General features: G+C 37.9%; 5 protein-coding genes across 6 annotated transcripts; all 5 read right to left on the bottom strand.

Annotated features, from left to right (window-relative positions):
• Positions 1-3,179: 3,179 nt before the first annotated feature.
• Positions 3,180-7,729, bottom strand: LOC111805066. Of its 2 annotated transcripts, XM_023689935.1 has the most exons (6): positions 7,598-7,729; positions 6,322-6,738; positions 4,569-5,653; positions 4,398-4,481; positions 4,219-4,307; positions 3,180-3,299 (listed from the first exon to the last, which is right to left on the bottom strand). In XM_023689935.1, the coding sequence occupies exons 2-3, from the start codon at positions 6,721-6,723 to the stop codon at positions 4,883-4,885; spliced, it is 1,173 nt and encodes a 390-aa protein (XP_023545703.1). In that variant the 5' UTR covers positions 6,724-6,738; positions 7,598-7,729; the 3' UTR covers positions 3,180-3,299; positions 4,219-4,307; positions 4,398-4,481; positions 4,569-4,882. The 2 variants fall into 2 exon arrangements, with proteins under 2 accessions (XP_023545703.1, XP_023545704.1); XM_023689936.1 differs by lacking the exon at positions 4,219-4,307.
• A 2,455-nt stretch (positions 7,730-10,184) lies between these two features.
• Positions 10,185-14,012, bottom strand: LOC111806013 (nudix hydrolase 19, chloroplastic). Its single transcript, XM_023691332.1, has 6 exons — positions 13,373-14,012; positions 12,237-12,377; positions 12,024-12,128; positions 11,831-11,930; positions 10,769-10,861; positions 10,185-10,681 (listed from the first exon to the last, which is right to left on the bottom strand). The coding sequence occupies exons 1-6, from the start codon at positions 13,991-13,993 to the stop codon at positions 10,410-10,412; spliced, it is 1,332 nt and encodes a 443-aa protein (XP_023547100.1). The 5' UTR covers positions 13,994-14,012; the 3' UTR covers positions 10,185-10,409.
• Positions 14,013-14,966: 954 nt separating this feature from the next.
• LOC111805646 (zinc finger CCCH domain-containing protein 39-like) lies at positions 14,967-16,977 on the bottom strand. The gene is made up of 2 exons (XM_023690793.1): positions 15,667-16,977; positions 14,967-15,446 (listed from the first exon to the last, which is right to left on the bottom strand). Exons 1-2 carry the CDS (start codon positions 16,454-16,456, stop codon positions 15,199-15,201), a joined length of 1,038 nt encoding a protein of 345 aa, XP_023546561.1. The 5' UTR covers positions 16,457-16,977; the 3' UTR covers positions 14,967-15,198.
• A 544-nt stretch (positions 16,978-17,521) lies between these two features.
• On the bottom strand, positions 17,522-18,710 carry LOC111805906 (zinc finger Ran-binding domain-containing protein 2-like). The gene is made up of 4 exons (XM_023691196.1): positions 18,682-18,710; positions 18,306-18,620; positions 17,741-17,805; positions 17,522-17,614 (listed from the first exon to the last, which is right to left on the bottom strand). The coding sequence occupies exons 2-4, from the start codon at positions 18,596-18,598 to the stop codon at positions 17,601-17,603; spliced, it is 372 nt and encodes a 123-aa protein (XP_023546964.1). The 5' UTR covers positions 18,599-18,620; positions 18,682-18,710; the 3' UTR covers positions 17,522-17,600.
• Positions 18,711-19,636: 926 nt separating this feature from the next.
• On the bottom strand, positions 19,637-21,785 carry LOC111805031 (early nodulin-93-like). Its single transcript, XM_023689893.1, has 4 exons — positions 21,595-21,785; positions 21,022-21,083; positions 19,996-20,071; positions 19,637-19,921 (listed from the first exon to the last, which is right to left on the bottom strand). The coding sequence occupies exons 1-4, from the start codon at positions 21,683-21,685 to the stop codon at positions 19,815-19,817; spliced, it is 336 nt and encodes a 111-aa protein (XP_023545661.1). The 5' UTR covers positions 21,686-21,785; the 3' UTR covers positions 19,637-19,814.
• Between the last annotated feature and the right edge of the window lie 1,335 nt (positions 21,786-23,120).

Here is a 23,120-nt window from a genome sequence, read left to right as displayed (position 1 = left end):
TACATAAAACCGTCGCTTTCAACAATATTATCTTTAATTAACCCTTATTATTTCATTCACAATAATGCACCAACATTTAAAACAATCAAAGTAAGATTGTATATAATATAATTGTACAATTTCTTTTCCCCATTTTCTCATAACAAAATCACTTAATTTAATATAAAAAATTAATATGTCAATTTTCATATTAGATTAAGATTTAGCTCTACTCAATTTCAATAAATCCTAAATACAATAACTAAATTTAAATATTTGAAATGATAAAGACTAAAATAAAACGATAATTAAACTACTGGGACTAACGGTAAAAAAGCAAGACACCCATATTTAAGACGGTAACATTACAGCTCAAGTCCATCGCTAGTAGATTGTCCACTTTGATATGTTACGTATCACCGTCAATCCCATGATTTTGAAAGGCGTTTTGAGATCCCACATTAGTTGAAGAGAGCAACGAAACACTCCTTATACGGATGTGGAAATCTTTTCCTAATAGATGCATTTCAAAATTGTGAGGTTGACGGCGATACGTAACGAACCAAAGTACACAATATCTACAAGTAATGAGCTTAAACTGTTACAAAGACGATCAAGACAATTCATTTCACTAGAACATCAACAAGATGGTCATATTTGTAGAACAAAGCCACTGAAATGAAGATCATATACAATTGAATAAAACAGAGCTTCGTTCCCTGTGTGTGTGTGTGGGAGGCAAAACCACATGGGAATAGCAATCATGAAGAGGTGCAAACGAGACAACAAGAGAGGATTTCGTGGAGCCACATAAATGCACTGCAAAACTTAGAGCTCTGTTTGTTAACTGGATGACAATTCCACCTGCTTAAGCCTACAGCTATGCCTCTTCCCTGTTTCTAAACAGACCCATTTTCCAGCCACAATCACTTTTTTCCCTCTCAATAAACATGAAATGATGTGATTTAACATCAACACACTAAACTCCCATGTGCCAATCATATCTCATTTACCCCTTCTAACTTTCATCAATACAATCATTATCTATTTACAGTTCACATACCAATTACAGAAGGAGGCTTTTACCTTCATTTGCCTCTCTTGGTCAAGTAAAACTCAAAAGAAACCATTTAAATGTGAGATCTCACATCAGTTAGAGAGGGGAACGAAACATTTTTTGTAAGGGTGTAGAAACCTTTCCCTAGTAAACACGTTTTAAAAACATTAAGGGGAAGCCTGGAAAGCCTATCTGCTAGCGGTGGGCTTGGGTCGTTACAAATGGTATCAGAGTAAAACACCAGGTCATGTGCCAACGAGGAGGCTGTACCCCGAAGGGAGGTGGATTGTGAGATCCCACATCAGTAGAAGAGGGAAACGAAACAATAACAAGTGCTAACGAGGACACTGGGCCCCGGAGGGAGTGGATTGTGAGATCTCACATCAGTTGAGAGGGGAACAAAACATTCTTTATAAGAGTATGGAAACCTCTCCCTCGCAGACACGTTTTAAAAACTTCAAAGGAAACTCCTTCACGCAATGGGATTAACTGTACCATTAATGGAGAAGCATTTATCATTGAGGTTGAAGAAGCTTTACACTAAAAAGCTGTTTTTGAAGAAGAGGACACAAGAAATGAAACAACAAAAGCTTTGGAGTTCAAAAGTATGACTTTGTTATAGACTTGACTGTAAGATAAGACTGTTGCAAACAAAGCATTGATTAGACTTGACCTGCTGCTCCAACAAAACATAGTGGGGGTTTTTACTATCTTGTTGGACGATTAGGCATTATGGTTTTTCATATTCAATATCACACATCCCTCCAATGTCACCTACTTCAAACATTAAATGTTTCATAAGGCTTCTATACCATCAAATAAATGTTTTTTTTTTTTTATAGGTTGAGATATCCTTTTGGTCTTTTCTTTTCATTCCTTATCCTAAAAACTTCTAGAATTTTGTTTTCAGTCCTTCAACCTTATCTATTTCTTTTCTGCCATATTGATTGAAGAAAGAAACGAATGTCGGCGAGGACACTGGGCTCCGAAAGGGGTGGATTGTGAGATCACACGTCGGTTAGAGAGGGGAACGAAACATTCTTTATAAGAGTGTGAAAACCTCTCTCTAGTAGACACGTTTTAAAATCTTGAGGGGAAGCCCGAAAGAAAAAGTCTAAAAAGGACAATATCTACTAGTGGTGGACTTGGGTCGTTACATAGATTCATGGAATGGACTAGAGGTCAAGTTTCATGATAAGGACTAAAGTAGCTCCAAAAGAATAAAAATGGAAATATGCAGAAACAAAAGCCAAAAGAGAGAGAAGAAGAAGAAGGTATAAACAAATTTAAGTGAATTGTACTTACAACTCACTTCTAATGCTTCTGCTAATTCCTTTAAAGTAGGCACGTTCAGCTCAGGAGTCAGTCTAAGGAAATGGAGATTAATTAAGAAAGTATAACAAATAAGTTAATGATGAGATGACGTTTGTTTGAATTCAAATATTCAAAATAAGCATGATAGTTACAGAGCAAGACCTCACTCTTGTGCATCTGAAAGCAATTGAAGAGCATGAGGGGGGAAATCCACTGTAATAGCTCGAACCAATCCACACCGTAAGCAGATATTTTCCTCTTTAGACTTTCCTTCCGAGCTTCCTCTCAAGGTTTTTAAAACGTGTCTGCTAGGGAGAGGTTTCCACACCCTATAAGAAATGTTTCGTTCCTCTCTCCAACCGATGTGGGATCTCACAATCCACCCCCCTTAGGGCCAATGTCCTCGCTGACACACCGCCCGGTGACTGGCTTTGATTTCATTTGTAAAAGTCCAAACCCACCGCGAGTAGATATTGTCCTCTTTGGGCTTTCTCTTTTAGACTTCCCCTCAAGGTTTTTAAAATGCGTCTGCAAAAGAGAGGTTTCCACACCCTTATAAGGAATGCTTCATTCCCCTTTCCAACCGATGTGTGATCTCATAGTAGACGCATTTTAAAACCTTGAGGGGAAGCTCGAAAGTGCTAGTGGTGGCCTTGGGTTGTTACAAATGGTATCAGAACCAGACATCGGGCACTGTGTCAGCGAGGACGTTGGGCCCCCAAGAGGGTAGATTGTGAGATCCCACGTCAGTTGGAGAGGGGAACAAAACATTCCTTATAAGAGGGTGGAAATCTCTCCCTCGTAGACGCATTTTAAAACCGTGAGGCTGACAGTGATACGTAACGGAACAAAGCGGACAATATCTGCTAGTGATGGGCTAGCTTTGAGACAAGTTCTACACGGGCTTTAATGCCGAGCTGGAACTATACACATCTCTAGTTTGATATATCTGCAGGATGTACATAAGAACACTATCAAGCCTTCTCAAATTAACCTTCTTTTTACTCTAATGGAAATAACATAAACATGCAATGGATAAGGAGGAATAAACAGAATCCGTAAATTCTACTTTATGTACCCAAATCATGTACCCTATGCCGGGTTGTCTCATCATTATTGAATTCTGCACTATACGAATTTACTTAGGTGGAAAACTCACTCTTCCGGAGCAGCTGACTTTGTAGTCAGCATGTTCATCGAACAGAAACAGATCTGTCATTGTAATGACAACTTTTTAATTTAATACCATGAAGAATCATCGTAATTGAAACCTTAAATTGATAGCTCCATAACCAGTCGTGTACATATAGCAGAGAACATGGACGTGGAGATATGTGAGATCCCACATCGGTTGGGGAAGAAAACGAAACATTCTTTATAAGGGCATGGAAACCTCTCCCTAGCAGATGCGTTTTATAACCTTGAGGTAAAACCCAGAAAGGAAAGTCCAAAGAGGACAACATCAGATAGTAGTGGGCTTGGGCTGTTACATATGGTATCAGAGCCAAACACCGGGCGAAATGCCAGCGAGGAGGTTGATCCCCGAAGGGGGGGACACGAGGTGGTGTGCCAGCAAGGACACTGGGCTTCGAAGGGGAGGTGGATTGGGGGGTCCCACATCAATTGAAGAAGGGAACGAGCGTCAACGAGGACGCTGGCTCCAAAGGGGGGTAGATTGTAAGATCCCACACCAGTTGGAGAGGAGAACGAAACATTTTTTATAAGGGTGCGGAAACCTCTCCTTAACAGACGCGTTTTAAAACCTTGAAGGGAAGTCTAGAAGAGAAAGCCCCAAGAGGACAATATCTACCAGCGGTGGGATTAAGCTTGCAAAATACCTGAGGAGAGGATGTTATCATAACATATACCTAAAAGTTGTCAGTTTCTTTCTCCTTCTTTAGTGTGATGTTCCTTGAAGATGATTGCCCCAATCATTATGTATATACATAAACCGATGCTACATCAGGAAGAGGTATAATCCAGTGAAAATTGCAGACAAGCATATAACGAAGTAAAATGATAACAGACAAGCATTTCAAAAGTTTACCTTATCTAGCAGGTAGCTCGGTCCCTTTCCAGGCACAATCAAACGCCTCGACTCATAATACTGTTCATGAAGCCCTTACCAAAACTATTGACAGTAGGCAATGTCAAGAGGGTCAGTGAAACATTGATATCTGTAGATCCAAGAAACCAAGCATGTAAAGAGTTTTGATACCTACAAAAGATGTACAGAATATTGTGTTTTTCTGCTGAAAACAATGCATTTCACAAGAAACAAATGCATCAGAAATTTCTCAGAGTTCCAACAACAAGAAGAACACAACACTTTCAGGAGCTAAGATAAATTCAAATTCAATAAAGTTGTTTGTACACTATAAAATTATACCCCTACCTATTGTAAGGAAGAAAAAAAAGAAGAACATTCTCATATTGCTTTTTACAATTAGAGGGAACCCTTCACAAGAATCAATATTGCATTCTACAGATAAAAAAATTTAAAACTTGAAGAGGAGAAATGCATTTTACTTGTCATCTACTTGAAATGCTTGTGGAAACTAAATTTTTTATTTCCATCAAATGCTCGTCATTTGATATATGGAGAGACAGACGAAGATCAGTAAGCAATAATTCTTTTTCCCAACTTAAAGGACCCGAAGCATATAACGCCTCCATCGTGCATCGATAGGCATGTAACTCTAAGCCATGGATTTTAGCTTCCAATGGCTTGTCTCTGGATAGAAGAAGATTGCCTGTTTCATTTCCCAAATGACAAAAGGATTCAGCATCACTTGACGAACCATCTGTATCTTCGTTGCGGCCAATAGTAACACGACAAGGTAACCCATGGCCGTTACTGTTGGAAATACTGCAACTTCCAACCGAGCATGTAGCTCTATCAGCATCGTTTAGTTCGAAGTTTTCTTCAAAAGAATGGTAAGCCACACCCATTTGTTTCTTCCTATCGCCATTCGTTTCAGAAACGTTGGTTCTATCAAAAGAAGCACCTCCAAGTTGTTCCCCCAGCATACCTCTTTGGATAACAAGTGACTTTACGTGCTCATGCAACATGGATGGATTTCCAGCAACCGATCTATGATACCTTTGCTTTTTCTTCAACACTCTACATTTCAAGCCAGCTCTACCCATTGTTTCGGCTTGAGAATACTCGTAGTTCGATCCCCTTTTCCAGGTTTCTAAGTTGGGAACATTTTGGCATTTCTGAATTTGGGAGCTCAGACCATAAAATCTAGTGCTTGCCTTCTCATCTTCTTTGCTATCATCACCATGATTGCCAGACCTCTGCATGCACAAAACAACATTAGAAAAAGACTGAGATGAAATAGCTTGAAGGAGACAAATAAATATTGCTTTTAATCCCCCTCTCATAATAGACACTTTCAACCTTCCAGTCAAACGACATTGATATACATGCTTCCATTTACAAAAATTTAAAAATTCAAAGACAAAACTAAAGATCATTCTCAAACCATAAAAAGGGAGAAGCTATATGTAACAGTACAAGCCCACCGCTAGCAGATATTGTCCTCTTTGAGCTTTCCCTCAAGGTTTTTAAAACGTGTTTGCTAGGAAGAGGTTTCCACATCCTTATAAAGAATGTTTCGTTCTCCTCCCCAACCGATGTGGGATCTCATCCCCTCAAGGTTTTTAAAACGCATCTGCTAGGGAGAGGTTTCCACACCCTTATACAGAAGGTTTCATTCCCCTCTCCAACCGATGTGAGATGTCACACTACACTTCACTACACTAAATACTACCGAGCTTTTACTGAAACAAAACTTAGGCACTAGCTAATGGACTTATATGTTCATCAGCAGCAAAGCAGGAAAACTGAAACTGAAAAGTAAAACCAAGATAATGTAAAATAAATTCTAGCCTCTGAAATTTTACACTTAATATTTCAACAAAAATAGCTACAAGTGAAAAGTAATCAAGGAAATACTACCTACCTTGCGCATCAAAACCCGTTCATCATCTTGCCAAGATCTTCTTGCCCGAATGTCGAATTTGCTGACCTTAAATTCACCAGAAGATCCAAGTAACCTAACCAAATAGTTGTTCTTCCCCAAAACCTCAGTAACTGTAGCCATTTTCCAAGAACGTTCATTAAATACCTCCACGACGTCGCCAGGAATCCAATTCTCTAACACCTCATGAGAAGCTGGACAAGGCCGAATTGCCTTACGCGACAATCTCTCCACAACAGTTTGATTTCTACCACCCTCAAATTTGTCATATCTAACAGTATAATAGTGACCACTTCCAGACATAATCTCAGCAGAACGCCACGAGCCTGAAGGCAACTCGTTTTTGCTTAGCACTTCAACTTTACTGCCCTTCCTGAATCTCATATTTTCTGGTACTATCTGTTTATTTCAAGCAGAAACAGTAAAAACTAGAGAATTACAACACAAAGTGCTGTTTAAATGAAACTAAAATAAGGAAATAATCAGAAGTACCCAACGAACAATATGAAAAACACTTTCAGTATGCAACAAAATTACTCAAAAGGATCAAAGGACATAAAAACAGATTTTCTGAAGCTCTTCTGAATGTATATAACCAATTGAACAGATCCCATATCAAAAAAATGAAATAAAGGGAACGCTAGGCGATATTAAAATTGAAATCATGAACGTTTGAATGAACAATCGTCTCTCAAATCTGGATTGCTAAGCGAGATTACAACAATAAAATAGGAAATCATTTGGTATTTTCTTCCTCAATCGCTTGTTCATCAACTAACCAGACAATCAAGCAAAACTATCTCCATCACTAGAATCGGACCATAACGACTTCGAAATCGCATTCATACGATGTTCGGTTGCTAAGAAAATGCTGGAACGGAAACGAAAATACAATCGCAAAATCATAAACTCGACATTCAAATAGACTCGATAGAACTAAAAGTAGCATAGTTTCAGCTTTCAATTTCAAAATGTCTCTAGTACAAACAGAAACAATCAACAAACATATCCGAAACCAAAATTTTCTCAACGATTGTTCTGTTTTCCGAGCAACCAAACAGCAAGTCCGAAAATCAAAATTGAAACAGGAAGAAAAAAAAGTAGAGTTCGATGAACAAAGAAACGAAAACTAAATTGTAAAAGGTAACAAAAATCAAGGATCATTGCAATTATGATCTGCGGTGTAAAAAGAAGAACACGGATTGAACCCAGAAAATAATGGAAATCGAAGAAGCGAAGAGGAAGAGAATTCACTGACCTTGGGATTTGAGAGAAATTTGGTATCACAAGAATTCTTCACTGCTTCTGTAATTTGCCTCTGGCTTCGTTAATTTTGTTTATATTTGACATTCAAGGGTGAGATTGAAAATCTTTTTTTTTTTTTTTCCAATTTTTTTTTGTTGGATTCTTCAAAAACCCATTAAATCTTTGTTTTAAAATCGATCAATAAATTTCCCGAGAAGAAAAAAGAAAAAATGGAGCTAACGACGAATAATTAAAATTTATTTTACGGTTTGAAGTTGCCTAGGTCCCAAGAATAGCTTGCTTTCATGGGCTTTCACTGTTCTCTCATTGTACGCTTATGTTCCCACGCTCAAAAATATGATTTTCAAAAAAAAAAAATTAAAAAAAATAGAATATTTCTTAACTTTCTAAATAAAAACAAAAATTATAAACTAACCTAATCGAAATCAATTAATAATGTCGGAGCTAACCAAGTGCGAGATTACAGTCACTCGTAACATAAGGATTAAGACATTTATGCGTAGTATCTGTCAGCTTCACTGTAAGTGGTTTCGTGTCACTGTTATACTTGTCCTAGTCGTGTTATTTATGACCACATGTCATATGTTCTAGTTATGTTTGTCTAGGACGTGTTGTCCAACGCTGCATCCCCGTTTCAAACCCCTTTTACATGCTTTCTTCTTAGACATTTATGCGTAGTATCTATCAGCTTCACTGTAAGTGGTTTCGTGTCACTGCTATACTTGTCCAAGCCGTGTTATCTATGACCACATGTCAGATGTTCTAGTTATGTTTGTCTAGGACGTGTTGTCCAACGCTGCATTCCCGTTCCAAACCCCTTTTACATGTTTTCATCTTAAATACGAGGTATATAACTGTTCACCAAAATCATGTCTACATCCGTTAGGGCTAAAATGTCCAAAAATATGACTAATTGTCACTTCTTGCTACCCGAGTTATATCCTATCAAAGTTGTTGTTGCCTAATTGCCTTCAGCTTATAACATTATTATTTTTTTTCAAATTGTTTTCTAACGTGTTTTCTCGAAACATTTCTCTCAAACGTGAATCGAGACTCAAGCATACATCGACGTTGTCTGCGAAGTTTAAATTTCTCACGACTAACTTGTTCGTTGAGTTAGAACAAATGTCGCACAATTACTGTCTCGTTGCCACAAAAATGCAATTGTGACACTTTGGTTCTCCAATTGAGCTCAAACAAAAGAATTTTTTTTTAAGAAACAAAATTTTTAAATAAATTATTATTATTTTGAGAGAATATGATAATTAAAAAAAAAATAGGTCAATTATATGAATAGAAAATCGAACCATCAATTTTTAAGATAATAACTGATGTTTTATTGACCGAGCTAAAAAAAAAATAAAACATGCATACAACCTAGGAAATTCCAACAACTTTATTAGACAGTAAAAAAAAATTCCAATAAAAAGAAAAAAACAAAACAAATTCTAAATATAAATAAATAAAGTTGTAAATAAAAAAGGTAAAGTTTTTAAAAAATGGAAATAGAGTTACGTTGACCAAACTTTATGAGGAGACTAAAAAGTCAAAGCATCCTTACTTTGAAAATCGACGTGGCAAACAAGCAAATGAATAATGGATTATTTGACCCCAAAATTACTATTAAATATCTTTACCTATAATAACTATAATAAAAATTCGTTTTAATTAATTAAATAATTACGAAACACTAAAAAATATTATTTTAAAATTTAAAATTATTATAAAAATTATCATTTAAAATAATTATGTTGGGTAAAAATCATTTTTAAGGAAAAATAATTTTTTTTTTACAGATAAATATATAATTTTTTTATATAGAAAAAACTAGAGTCAACTTTAAAAATATTTCACTTTTAAATAAAAGAATTATTTTTTTTAATCAAATTTCTACGCTAATTATTATTTCTTAACCTTTTTTTTACTCAAAAAAAGAAAAAAATAATCAATTTTAACATTTTTACTTAAACTAAATAAATTTTGATTTTCACTTTGATAATATAACGTAAGAATAGGTTCAATACGTCACTGAATTTCATAAAATTTGATGTTGTAAAACAACGTTTCGGTTGAACGGACATATAATTTCAAAATTTTAGCTATCGGTAATAATATATATCGGCTTCGACCTGATCCGCTAACCATCGTGTAGCTTATTCTACAATGGTTGAAGCAAAATGAAGGTTGAAGCAAGGAAATTTCCAAAGTACAAGAAAGCATCTTCATCTTGGAAGTTTACACAACACTTCATCATGCCCTTTCAGCTTTACTTTCTTCTAAATGTCCCATCAATCTCCATTTCTTGCTTGCTCCGGACGGGTTTTTTTTACGAGTTCCCACGTTGGTTAGAGAGAGGATGAGTGTCAACAAGGACGTTGGGCCTCGAAAGGGAGCGGTTTATGAAATCCCACGTCGGTTAGAAAAGGAATAAAACATTTTTTATAAGAATGTGGAAATCTCTCTAAGAAACGCGTTTTAAAAACCTTGAGAAAAAGTCCTATAGGTGGCCTGAAATGAAAATTCGAGTCTTCACTCTGTTCTAAGTCAACACTACACCATTCCGGGTCAAACAAACACTATTAATAATAATTTAATCTCTAAGCTTTTATTTATAACAATTTTTTCTCCGTACGTTTAAACAACTTAGTCGTTATGCATTACAACCCGACCGAAAAAATATGATACGGATCAAATTCGTTTATAAACTATTAAGACAATCTTGTCTCTCCCTGCAAATTGTGTCTCTGATCCTTCTATAAACTGCTGGGAAGTTCATACGAACAAGAGTTTCTTGAACCAAATGGCTACAAGCTGGACAAAGAACTTCTACCTTTCAATTCCGATCCTTCATTATAGACCCATGAAGAGATGAGATGATGAGCGATTGCGAATGGCCCCGGAACGAACATCGGAGCGAGTTCGCCACTTTCGACATTAAAATCCGAAGATAAGCTCTGTTGTCTCTCAACTCCTTTACACATTTGTTCGATCTTTGCCGCTGCTGTTCTTTGAGCCTTCTCGTATTCTGCAAACGTCAAAGCGTTCCTCACGTCTTCTCTACCGTGCCATTGAGCGTCTGAATCAAGCTCGAGAAACGTTAAATTTCGATACTAAATGGACCATAAATAAGGGACTAGACGATGTGGGAGAAAGTTCTACATACCTTCTAACTCTCCCTTGTCCACATTTATATCAAAGGATTTTGCATATGCAAAGAAACCAATCATCAACTGACATGGCATATTATTTGGTCCAACTGAGATCGAGGTACATGAACGAACCAATAAATAAAGAGTAAGACATGAAGTTCGACGAACGGATAAAATCAGTATCGAAAGCATCAAAGTAACAAAGAACTTAAAGAGAGTAACGAGCGTAACTAAGTAACCCAAAATTTTGATATGTTATGGTGCGTTTAATCATATCATTAGTTTAACCCTCGCCTCACTCGTTGGCTTGAAAGTTTGTAGAAGTCCGGGGTGGAAATGACATTACATGGGTTCGATCATAGGACCTACTAGTCCGACACCATGTTAAATCATTGATCGACCCAAACACCCACGAGTACCCCCACAACATTGTTGTCTTACTGTAAGGCCCAAGCCCACCGCTACTAGATATTGTCATCTTTAGGCTTTCCCTCTTGGGCTTCCCCTCAAGGTTTTAAAACGCGTCTACTAGGGAGAGGTTTCCACACCCTTATAAAGAATGCTTCGTTCCCCTCTCCAACTAATGTGGGATCTCACAATTCACCTCCGTTTGAGGTCCAGAGTCCTTGCTGGCACTCGTTCCTACCCGGACAGGCTAACTACAAAATTCCTCTCGGTGTTGAAAGAATGGCCTCCTAGGAGTTTCCAATAATCATGAAAGTACCAAGTACTGATATCATGGATACGTAATGAAATAAAAAGGCAGAACGTAGAACGGAATCACGCTCTATAAGACAACAATGTGTTGAACTCCACAACAAAGAAAGGGGGAAAGCTTGCTTGAATAGCGCAGATTTTGTTCCAATCGATTAAACTAATTATTGTAGAGTTTCTCGGGAAGCACCAGAAAGAATGTTTTACAGTTTCATGAACAGATTTTGACTCTACTTCAACCTCGTGAGAAGTGATTGTACCAGTAGCAAAAGAGATCTCAGTCGTTAAAGCATGAATACATGATATGACGAAAAAAGCGAGCAGGGCAACATAAAGGGAAAACAAAGTTTCGTAAGTCGTACCGGGCCAAGGCTGAGAGCTATGGTAGACAACTTCCCCTACTTCAATGCCCGTCTCCTCCCATGTTTCTCTTCTTACTGCCTCTTCTAAGCTTTCTCCCGGCTAGAACCCGAAACAACGGAATCAAACGATTAATGTTAACTACCATAAGATGTACGTTCTATACAATTGTTCGATGATTAATCAGTAACGTACCTCTATAAAACCAGCTAGGCAACTCCACATTCGTGGAACGAATCTTGATTGTTTGCTCAAGAGCGCACGATCTTTTTCTCGATCAATGACTAGCATAATGACTACCTGTCATAGACCATCGACGATTAGAGATATTAAACGTCGAGCTCAAAGTATCTATCGTTTGATAAACGCTTTGAGAGGTGGTCGGAGTAAGTGTAACAATAATCTTACTGGATCAACACGGGGGTAAACCCTCTTCTTGCAGGAGGGATTAGAACATTGCTTCCGTTTCCCTGCTTCCACGGGTACTGTTCTTCCTCCACAGTGTCCACAAAATTTTGACACTCCGTGCCATTCTAGCAATGCCCTGGCCTGGTTGAAGCTAAAATAACTTAACCATGTAATTGAAAGAGGGTAAAAGAACAAGAAGAAATCGAGCTAGTTCCCTAATTCTAGGGGATATTGCCCTCTTTGGATTTTTCCATTCGAGCTTCCCGTCAAAGTTTTTAAAACTTTTTGCTAGGGAAAGGTTTCCACACCCAATGTTTTGTTCTCCTCCCCAATCGAAGTGGGGTCTCACAATCCACCCCCCTTCAGCAACACTCGTTCCTTTCTTCAATCGATGTGGGACTCCCCAATCCACCCCCCTTCGAGGCCCAGCGTCCTTGTTGGCTTCAGGGCCTAGCGTCTTTGTTGGCACTCGTTCCCTTCTTCAATTGATGTGGGACTCCCCAATCCACCACTTTCGGAGCCCAGCGTCCTTGCTGACACTCGTTCCCTTCTCCAATCGATGTGGGACACCCCCAATCTACCCCCCTTCGGGGCTTAGCATCCTTGCTGGCACACCGCCTCATGTCCACCCCCCTTAGGGGATCAGCCTCCTCACTAGCACATCGCTTAGTGTCTGGCTCTGATGCCATTTGTAATGGCCCAAGCCCCCCCGCTAGATATTGTCCTCTTTGGGCTTTCCCTTTCGAACTTCCCCTCAAAGTTTTTAAAATGTGTTTGCTAGGGAGAGGTTTTCACATCCTTATAAAGAATGTTTTGTTCTCCTCCCCAATCGATGTGGCTAGAGAGAGGTTTCCACACCCTCATAAGGGACGTTTTGTTCTCACCTCCTAGGATCACACGTTCACTCAACGAATTGTTAAATTTTCACATTATCAAAATCAACACTAGCTTAATCATACCTAAGACTAATGTAGTTGCTGCCACTAATTCTCAACATTTCCATGACGAATTCAATCACACATCACTCAGTTAAAGAAAACTAAGTCTATAAATATACACAAAGAGTTGAACTAGATTGATATGAAACTAAAACAGCATCAATACAGAGATAACAAGTGAAAACCACAAGCACTCACATGACCAGCAATAGCCAATTCTCCCATGGCTCGAGAATCCGCCCAATCTGCAGCCACCATGAGAGTTCTAACCTCCACAAAGCAGAGTAGCCTGCTCGCGAATTCAGGAACCAAACCCTCCTCGCTCGACACATCAATAGCCCAATAAACAGTGTTCTCATCATCCAAACAACCCAGATAGACGAATAAATCCCCAGTCAATTCAGCCGTGGAATTGGCAAACAGGGCCTTGAAATCAGCTAAGCCAAGCCAACCCAGATGCCAGCTCGGGGCGGCACCATTAGGTCGCGCACTGGAGGTGGCCAACGGGCGGCCCTTCCTGAAGGGCAAGACCTTGAAATTGATGGAAGAAGGTAACTGGGTGTTGTCCAGAAGTTGGGAATTGAGGGATTGGAGAGCTGAAGAAGGCGAAAATGGGTCTTCTGGTTTTGGGGTTTTCAACTTGATGGGGTTGCCGGCGAAGGCATGAGACTGTAAATTAAGGGACATGGTAGGGATTGAGGGGGAGGTAGAGAGTGATGGTGATGTTGGATTGAAGGGATGATGGGAATCGAAGGATTTGTTGAAGTTACTATGCAGAGGAGCTGTGGAGATGAGAGGAGAAAATGAAATTGATCTCATTTGTTTGGATCGCAACTTTCCTCCATGGGATTGGGAAGCACGCACAGAGAGAGCGCGCGAAGGGTTTGTTGGTCCCACTGGTACCACGTGTCACGGTTCCTTTATTTTTTTTATTTATTTTAATGAGTTTCTAATTTTTTTTAATAAAAAAGATTAAAATTCTCAAAATAAATAAATAAATAAATTTCATTAGGTCTTTAAGAGTTTTTTATCATAAAATTTTAAAATGTCATGCACCAAAGATTCATAATCGGGTCTATCACTAGCGCAGGTATGTTCAATCGTTTGCAACACAACTGCTCTATATTAGGCTAAGTCATCCAACTCGACTTTGGTCTCTCAAACCTCGCATCTACTCGCTCGCATCTCATCTTGTCATCTTGGTTTCCAATCGACATGTCTCATATCTTTGATGTCATCCCAAGTCTCGAGGTGTCATTCGTAACTCAGACAGTTATGTCATCGAGAACGAGCACACATGTCGCTCATCTCGTTGGGACATCTTGAGCATCCATCAATTCGAGTCTATCGTGGCATTGGCCCTCCCATGCCCATGTCATGTCATTTTCAAATACCATACCGAATAGCGGATATATAATTCAACCTCCAACACACAGACTCGAATGCAATATCAACACATCTGTGTCGTCTGGTATTATCCTTAAAAAAACTCATTTCAAAAGAAGTCACTTGAGACACTCATATCGGAACGCTCACCCTCACTGTGACACACGTATATATCACAGAGTAGCTCGCTTAAGTTAAGTTTGAGAAATGATTCTAAATGATCCTTAAAAGGCTCATTTAGTTTAATAGAATGTCACCGTTAAATAGTATAGTTAGCTGATTTGGCAAAATTTGTTAAACATAAGAACTATGTATATGTTGGTACAACAAATGAGGTATGGTGATTGGAACCTCCAACCACGAGAAAAGGTCAACTATAACGAGCTATGCACATGTAGGTTGCCTCTTGGACAATTTGAACATATGTTCTAATTACATTCGTAAATGAGATTGAGTTTGAACGTAGAACGAATATGAAATAACAAAATAATTGAATAATAGAGAACCAACAATAAGATATACCTCACTCTCTTCTATTCCCAATGAATTCTCAGCAGAACCCTTTTTACTAATCAATTGAATCTCAGCAAACCACCTTCCAAACGAAACTACAATGAACTTCTTCAACTCGAACTAACTCAACCCTCCAACTGGCTCGTTGAGCTTGGAGATAGAGGCAAATCATCGAGCCAATCGGCATAAATCCGATTTATCTTCTTGGGTCCCTTCCATTTCAGCAAGGACTGCTTTGCTTGGCCCTCCGGCAGGGCGGAGGACGGAACACTCGCCGCCAAACTTGAAGGTGCTTCCATGGCCACAACGAGAGGCTTTACATTGAGGGCAGTATTAGATACCTCCCCTTCACGTCCAATGGATAGTTGTAACTCTGATTCATAAATAACAATAAGCATCTCAAAGTAGTATGCATAATGACAATGTCAAAAGCTTCACAGAGAACAGAACACAAATACTTAACAAATGATTCAAACTAAACATGGTTTTGCTAACTATGAAGATAATTCAAGGCAGATCATCATTTTCAGTTCATCAAATAGCTACTCAGAACTCCATTCATATAATCATTGAAGAGAGAGAGCTCTGAATACCAGATTGGCCATGAGCAAAATGGCACTTTTCACCGAAGGGGCAATGGCCTGTAATCTCCCATTTGGTGCAGAGCTTCGTCTTCCAGAATGAAGGCCTAGAATTTCCATTAGCACGAAGAGCATCAGGAACAGAGCTAGAAGCTGCCTTGATAGGTTCAGGGTAGCTAGAATCACTTCCATTGATCAATGGAGTTCCTGTGGTTCCAATGCTTATAGCTGAACTCTCCCTAAACCTCCCTGAATCATCTCTAAACTTAGCAGGATCTTCATGAAGAAAATTACACCTATCTCCATAAGGGCATTCCTCTCCATTATAGAACTTCCTACACAGCTTCATTTTCTGGATAATTTTCTGATCGTCATTCCAGTTGCTTACAGATTGATCATCCTCCCGTATACCAACAATTTCTTGCCAATTTGGAGGGGGTTGCCGCACGTCTTCAACACCATGCGCAAAGTTGCAACTAGCACCATTCCTACACAAACCAAGCTTAAATTTCGCACACATCCTTGTCTTAAAGAAGATGTTGTTTATTCCTTTATTCATCGGAGCATTTGGAGGCTGAACTCTGGAATTCGATGGTGGATTTGGATAAGGCATAGGACTAGATTGATTTTCTTCGAAAGTTCTAGCTCTTTTGAATGGAGGCTGCTGTACCTCAAATTGTGATTGTGGATCAAATAGATCGTTCCTAGGATACTGAGACCAGCAACCAGACGCATCGCCATTAGCACCATAAGAATGCAATGGTGGCGGTATAACAGAGCCTCGCATATCATTGAAACTCATCTTCTAAAATCAAATAAACCAATTCTCTTTAATCAATCAGAACAACGAATCAACAAAAATATCAATCTAACTATGTGATCAAACGCCAGAAGAACAAGAAACTAGAGGATTCAATATCCAAAACTGAAAACAACACCGAAAACAGCCAAAAGCGAGGATTCTAACCAAAATTGAAATCCAATTCGCCAAAAAAAACAAAAGTGTCTGTTTGGAATAATAATCAAAACAGTTTGTAGAAACGCATATGCCGGCGGAATCGAGATCAATGGAAGAAGCAATCAAAACAATGGCGAAAGTGGAGGCCTTATAGTCATGTAATTACATAACAGGGAGAAAAAACAAACTAATCTAAGAATCAAAACCCTAGCCGCCAAGGGGAATCAAAAACCCTAATGAAATCAGAGATTGAGGAAGGCAAAAACCATGGAATCTTCACAATCGCCACAAAGGAATGTAAGCGAAGTAGTCAAAAGAGAGAATATATTTTAAAAAAATTAACCTAAAGCCCTAAACCCTAATGCGCTAAACGATAGTTGATTTTACGGGGTCTTAATAAAAGAACTAACCGTGATGACATGGCACCAGATTTTCTGTGGGCCCCACTTACTTATTCTTCTTACACGTGTCACTCTTTTTCTTAAATTACAGATTTTTATTTTATTTTATATTTGAAATTAACAATTTTTTTTTTTTTTTATTTAAGTAAATGTTATATTCAATTCTTGATGACTTAGTACTACTCTCGTCCACTTGTAGCATCTCGGAGTCGTTATATATCAAATTCAAATTTCAAATCTTTATTTAAATTTTGTGCACGAGTCGTTACATGTGTTAAAGCAATACCTTTTCGAGTAGAATGTGGCTCGGGGACGAATCAAGATGGAAACCGATGGGCATGTGACACTCAAGTAAGTCGGGACTTGTCTCCAGTAAATGTTGAGTCAAGCAATAGGGGTCGTAGCACCAACCTTTTTTTTTTTTACTAATTCAATACGATTAGGAAAAAAGATTGTATAGTTCCGTACTAAGATAAGAGAAAGTTTTGACAAATACTCCGTGTGAATTAGATACACTGTAGTATTGCATACATTAGATGCTTAGAGTCCGGGAGTTATCTCGTTTTCTATGTCAAGACCCCTCGGTTTCAAACATCTCCTCCTACACAAATGTTTCAAAATTATTAATTCTAATACTCGAGTATAACTCAATTAGTTAAACCATGGGTCAGAGATTTGAATCTTTCCCGTGAGCTAAAAAAAAAGGTCAAGAATTTGATTTTCTTACCGAAACTTCTTCTAGTTTTGCATCGGTAGCATTCCATTCTCCTAGCATAATTGTGGGTTTCACATCTGCATAAATTTCAACGTAATATCATTACTCGTCGTTTTTTTGGATGAATAAAATGGCATATCGTTATAAATAATATCAGGGTTGTTTAAAATATTCGATGACCTAAAAAACGAGATCAGTCCGACCCAACTCATACGGTTTGGGTTGGGTTTCGAACTCAAATAAATGAAAATTTTATAAATTAGTTATCCTTGTGACGAGAGCCCTCAGAGTCCAAGAACAACGACGCAATTATCAAGGGCGCGCTCCCGCTATGCCAAAATGAAAAAATTTAAACTCGAACAATTGGATTAGTTTTAAAAAAGATGTCTCAACTCAACTTGACCTAACCCACGAACACTCCTAAATAATATCATTAAGTCTTTCAATTTTTACCCGTTCAGCTGTTGGGTTAATTTCAATCTTTGTTTGAGTAAAGAATAACTTTTTCGAACCAGTTTGAAGTTTAGAAACATAATTGAAACCTATTCGATAACAGTGGTTGGTCGTGTATACATACCTTGTGCAGATCCAATCCCCCGATTTCCAACCAGGAAAGGCACCAAGATCAAGACTCTTATATGCATGACATCTATAGCAGCTTGATCGGGTAGCATAATTATGAGCTCCACATTTGCAATACCAATCTCCCGCCAAAGCTTCTTCTGTTTTGATACCATGTTCATGTGCAGTTGGGTACTCGGAGTGAGGGCCTCCATATTTTAAGTACCCACATCTTTGACAAGCTTCTCTTTTCTTGAAGTTTACGTGTTCACAAGCACCACACATCCAATCACCTCTCGACCAGTTCATATTCTTGTTCTTGTTCTTCTTCCTAAAATCAAAGCCTTGGATGAAGAACGTAAAAGAAGAAATATAATGAAGTAAAAGCTCACCTTGGAGTTGTTAAAGGGTTCGTTTTTTGTAGAAGTTTAAATTTTGAAATGATGAAGTTTGGTGAAGCTTTGGAGGGTTTATATAGATGCCTAAGGTGTTCGTAGATTGAGTTGGTTCGAATTTCAACATCTTTTAGTCTCAATTTAAGAGTGATTGTGGGTTAAGTTGAGTTGGGACATCTTTTAGACTCAACTCAGGGTGTTCGTGGGTTGAGTTAGGTCAGGTTAGGACATCTATTAGATTCAACCCAATTGTTCGGGTTGTAAATCCTTAAACTCGAACAACTCTTATTTAAATAATGAATTCAACCCAATCCAATTTAACCATAAATTTTTTTCAAGTTCATAATTCAACCCAAACTATAAGAGTTCTGTTCGGTTAATCGGATTTTCAAGTCATCGAGTCTTTTGAACACCTCTCCTAAGTGGGTCATTTTCATTCTTTTTCTTAGTCAATTGACAATGAATTCTTTTTCTGAGTCATCGAGTTATTTGTGTCTATATTTTATTCTTTAACTTAAACTTTCGGGTTCGTGTTTCTAGGACCTTCAAAATTTTATTTACTTTTAAATGTCTAATAGATCTGTTCAAATACCAACTCTCTAAATTAGATCATCAATCACGGTCCCAACGACATTTCTTATGGAGTAATAATGAAGCAAAACAAAAAAGAATTTTGTGTTCTTTAAATTTGTTACATTTATGGTTTTATAATTTTGACAATTAACCTATAAATTTGTATTAACAAAATTAAAAAAAAATTATAAAATCCAATCCATTGGATAAAAAAAATTATAAGACCGAGAATAATTTACTTCGAGAGAATAATGATATCACAATGTGATGAATTTAACCCGTTGTATCGGTTAAAATCTCAAACTAATAATTGTATATAACTTAAACCCTAGAATTTTCCGAGTGAATCAATTAGACTTTTGAAAAGATAGGATTGACAAAACCAATAACCAAAACCCCACTTTTTTATTCGAACATCAAAGGGATTTACATAGATTTCCTTAGTACAAGATTGAAGGGTAAATTGAAAGAGCTAATATTGAAATGGGTAGCTTCTTCAAGTGTGTAAGTCCCTTAGCTTCGTCCAATGGTCACACTCAAATTTGAAGGTTGAGAATTCAATTGAATTCATATGTTTCAGCGTTGGGTTTTTGCTTGAAGGAGTTTCTTCTTGCTGTTGCTAGAACAGTCTTGTCAGCCACTATGAAGTAAGCTGCTCCAGCCACTGCCATTCCAAAGTCCATGTAAGAATACGAAATGATTTGGCTATTGCTAAGAGGGAAGGAGAAAGAGATAAACCTGAAGAGATTATGAGAGCTTGAGCTGCGTGATTCAGATTAGCTTTTGCCCATGGCAGCATCCTCACGCTGGCCAGCTGCAAAATGATAACAACTCTACTTATGGATTGGATAGCTCGAATCTAGTAGTATCTAAAATCACGTTGATTTTACACTTTTATATTCGATTTTTGTACCATCAAAATCGATTACAAGCATGCATGGAAGTGATTCTAACCATTTCAAAATCACTCTCAAACATGTCTCTTATCGTTCAGGTTGAAGGATGTGGCCAGCCAGCAGCTAGCTCCAACCACCATGATCGGTGAAAGAGCAGTTGCATGGTGCCTCTATCTCATTAGGGGAAGATCCAGAAATTTTCATGGGGAGGGACAAATTTTAGGGAACAAAATAGAAAGTAGGCTTCAAAGTTTAAAATTGTGAGATCCAGTCGGTTGGGGAAGAGAACTAAACATTCTTTATAAGGTAAGGGTGTAGAAACCTGTCTGTTGTAGAAGCATTTTAATAATCTTGAGGGAAACCAGAAAAGGAAAGCCCAAAGAGGACCTAGTGGTGGGCTTGGGCCATTACCAAACACCAGGCGATGTGCCAGCGAAAGGCTAAGCTCCAAAGGGGTGGACACGAGGCGGTGTGTCAGTAAAGATGCTGGATCCGAAGGGGTGGATTGGGGGATCCCATGTCAATTGGAAAAGGAAACAAGTGTCAACGAGGACGTTGGGCCCCGAAGGGGGTGGATTGTGAGATCCCACATCAATTGAGGAGGAGAATGAAACATTCTTTATAAAAGTGTGAAAACCTCTCTCCAGTAGATGCGTTTTAAAAATCTCGAGGGAAAGCTCAAAGACGACAATATCTACTAGCCTAGCGATGACAGTAGACTTGGGCTATTACACCAGCAATAAAACCAAATATCCACATCAATTCATGACTAGTAGTGCGTTAAGGTAATCTACATCAGTTGATGATTAAGTTCTTCAGAAAAGGAAAGATAAAGATCTGTATGTGCATTATGAAGGTGGAAACTTACAGTGGGAATAGCAGTGGCAATACTTGCAATGGCAGCTGCTTTAGCTCCAGCTATCACACCCTCTGTTCATCAATAAAAGCAAATTTGTGAAGAGAATGATTTGAAAAACACAACATCAGAATTCAATTATTTTCATGGCACCAAATCTGAAGTGGATCATGGGCCACAACCCAATACATCAAAACAATCAAATCAGTCAAGAACACAACATGCGCATCGATCACACCCCATCTCTCTTTAGCTTTTACCTTAAATCATTAACTAAAAAAGAAGAGTTGGTGGGGGAAGTTGAAAATGGTTCCCAATCATATTACTTTTACTTCAATCCATTCTTGAAGCTAAAACAACAAAACCCTCTTTGGGGAATTTCGTCGAACACCTAAAAGGCACTATCAAAAAACCAAATCTTAAACCCATCATAATGATCAATCACTCACTACTGTCAACAACTCAACTCATCAAATTCATCACAGCGTGGTATCATCAAAGCAGAGCAACTAAAAGTCCAACAGACCCATTAAATTTCTTTTCCTCATAAAAATTCTCGTAAAAAGAAAAGATCGAAAGGTTTACCTCTAGCACAGCGCTTCGCCATGGCCACTTTTGGGTCATGAGAGGCCAAATTGTTTCTCTCGAGAAATCCCTGAGCCAAATTCTTCGCCATTGTTGGAAGATCAAAAAACAGGGAAGATTCAGTTTGAAGTGTAATTGAAAAATGGCTGAGTATTTATAAACATTTAAGATGAATGAATTAATGAAATGAAGTGAATCTGAGCAATTGAAGCTCACATGATTTCAGTGGTAGGAGTGAGTTTGATGGTTTTCCCGAATTCCAGCGTCTCCTCAGTCTCTTGTTTTCTTCTCTTTTCATCTGGTTTCTGTTGTAGTTTCTCGATTCCCTCAATCTTCCTCCCCAAAATGTCCCTTATTTTTTACTAAATTCCATTTATGCCCTCCTCTTAAAAAGTTAATTAAGAAATTTACTTCTAATTCTAATTCTAATTAAGTAATAACTTTCCGTTCTTTTAAGCCATTTTTAGCTGTGAGACCCCAGGTCGATTAGTATGCCAACGAGAACGCTTAGCCCTGAAAAGGGGTTGATTGAACATTGGACCCCGACGGATGGTGGATTGTGAGATCCCACATTGGTCGGAGAGAGGAACTAAACATTCTTTGTAAGGGTGTGGAAACTTCCCCCTAGCACACATTTTAAAACTGATAGGGCCTGTTCCTGGTCAGAAATATAGTGAAATCACCTTTTCTATTCTTTTCCCGGACCCTGCGACTAAGAAAGATGTTCACTTCTTAAAATATCCCATATACCTTCACTTCTGAAAACATCTCATATACGTAGGCGGGAACAAGGGAAGGGGTCAGATTTATCCCGACTAAAGCTCGGAAGAGAAAGGCTAAAGAGAACTTAAAATATCCCATAAAACGTTCACTTTTGAAAATATCCCATATACGTAGGCGGGAACAGGAGAAAGGGTCAGATTTATCCCGACTAAAGCTCGGAAGATAAAGGCTAGAGAGGACTTAAAATATCTCATGTAACGTTCACTCTTGAAAATATCCCATATAATGGGCGGGAACAAGGGAAGGGGTCAGATTTATCCTAACTAAAGCTCGGAAGAGAAAGGCTAAAGAGGACAATATCTACTAGTGATGAACTTATACTGTTACAGCTATTATCATGATCACTCTTATTCGGATACAGTCTCGAATTCTTTATTTGGGTTACGTGATTTGAATCTTAAACATAAAATATTACAAATTCATACCAAGTAACATGATAAATGAATTAGTAATTAATAACAAGAACTTATAAAGACAAAGGACAAAATGTTGGTCTATTTCCTACCCTTCACTCAATTTCATGTCTAAATTATTTTTTAATAATTTTTTTTAGTAATTATTAAAATATTTAATTTTTTAATTTGACAAACTCATTTACAAAAAATACCATATTAATAATTAATTTAAATATATTTTTTTTTCAAGTATGGTAACTATTAAAAAAAAAGTCTAAATAGATGGGTTAAAATATTAAATTTATATTTCAATTATTTATTATTATTATTATTATTATTATTATTATT

This window comes from Cucurbita pepo, chromosome LG11, assembly GCF_002806865.2.
Source record: "Cucurbita pepo subsp. pepo cultivar mu-cu-16 chromosome LG11, ASM280686v2, whole genome shotgun sequence".
NCBI classification, from domain to species: Eukaryota; Viridiplantae; Streptophyta; class Magnoliopsida; order Cucurbitales; family Cucurbitaceae; genus Cucurbita; species Cucurbita pepo.
Note: the sequence above shows the minus strand (reverse complement) of the source record. Positions and strands in the feature narration are given on the sequence as shown.